Source organism: Austrofundulus limnaeus, unplaced genomic scaffold (genome assembly GCF_001266775.1).
Source record: "Austrofundulus limnaeus strain Quisiro unplaced genomic scaffold, Austrofundulus_limnaeus-1.0 Scaffold1933, whole genome shotgun sequence".
Taxonomy (NCBI): Eukaryota; Metazoa; Chordata; class Actinopteri; order Cyprinodontiformes; family Rivulidae; genus Austrofundulus; species Austrofundulus limnaeus.
Genome location: NW_013954335.1, coordinates 1,601 through 2,409, shown reverse-complemented (window position 1 = coordinate 2,409; position 809 = coordinate 1,601). Strand labels below are relative to the sequence as shown.

The 809-nt window shown below is 49.1% G+C and overlaps 1 protein-coding gene across 1 annotated transcript in view; it reads right to left on the bottom strand.

Moving 5' to 3' along the window:
• tfap2d (transcription factor AP-2 delta (activating enhancer binding protein 2 delta)) overlaps positions 1–761 on the bottom strand; it is a gene marked incomplete in the record, with an annotated part of 18,873 nt that extends 18,112 nt beyond the window's left edge. The window contains 1 exon segment of the mRNA XM_014034008.1: positions 250–761. Within this exon segment, the coding sequence (XP_013889462.1) occupies positions 250–288 (39 nt within the window).
• Positions 762–809: the final 48 nt, after the last annotated feature.

Below are 809 nucleotides of genomic sequence, written 5' to 3'. Positions count from 1 at the left end.
ACTGGTCCAGGCTCTGACTGGTTCTGATCACTGGTCCAGGCTCTGACTGGTTCTGATCACTGGTCCAGGCTCTGACTGGTTCTGATCACTGGTCCAGGCTCTGACTGGTTTATTTCCACTAACAGCTCGTGTTTTGCCTCACGTTAATTTGCCTCATGCACACAGATAAGAGCAGGACAACAAGCCTGGCTGCAGCTCAGACTCGGTCTCCATGTTTTCTCCAAATGAAAGCAGAAAAAACGCGCGTACCTCTGCGTCGTGGACAAGTCCGGGGAAGGTCGCTGACATGGTCTCTCCAAAGTAATTTTCTTTCTTTTCCCTTTTCCTCCCTGAGCCGATCGAACAAATAATGATGTGAAATAAAAAATGTGATTTAAAATCCGGTCAGAGACGCAGAGAGCTGCTGAAGTTCTCCTCGGTTGTCGGTGAAAAGCTGGCGGAACGCGCGCGTCTCCTCTGCGCGGACGGGGCTGGCGCACGGATTTTGTACTTGCAGGGTATTTCTGTGCTGATGTCGTAGGTCCCTTGGTAATATAGAAGTTAGAAAATGAAGCATCAGCACTGAGGAATGGGAGGACAATAGAAAGGAGCGGAACATCCCAGGAGACCCGGAATAAATATTGGATCTTCGGCCCAATAAGGAACCGAGCCTCTTCCAACGCGTTTTCCTGGACATTTTTCCTTTTTCACTCGGTTTTCACTCGGTTTTCACTCGGTTTTCACTCGGTTTTCACTCGGTTGCTGCTCCTTTCCGTCGTGTTGTTGTGTTGTTGTGTTGTTGTGTTGTCAGAGGCTCGCTGTGTAACTAT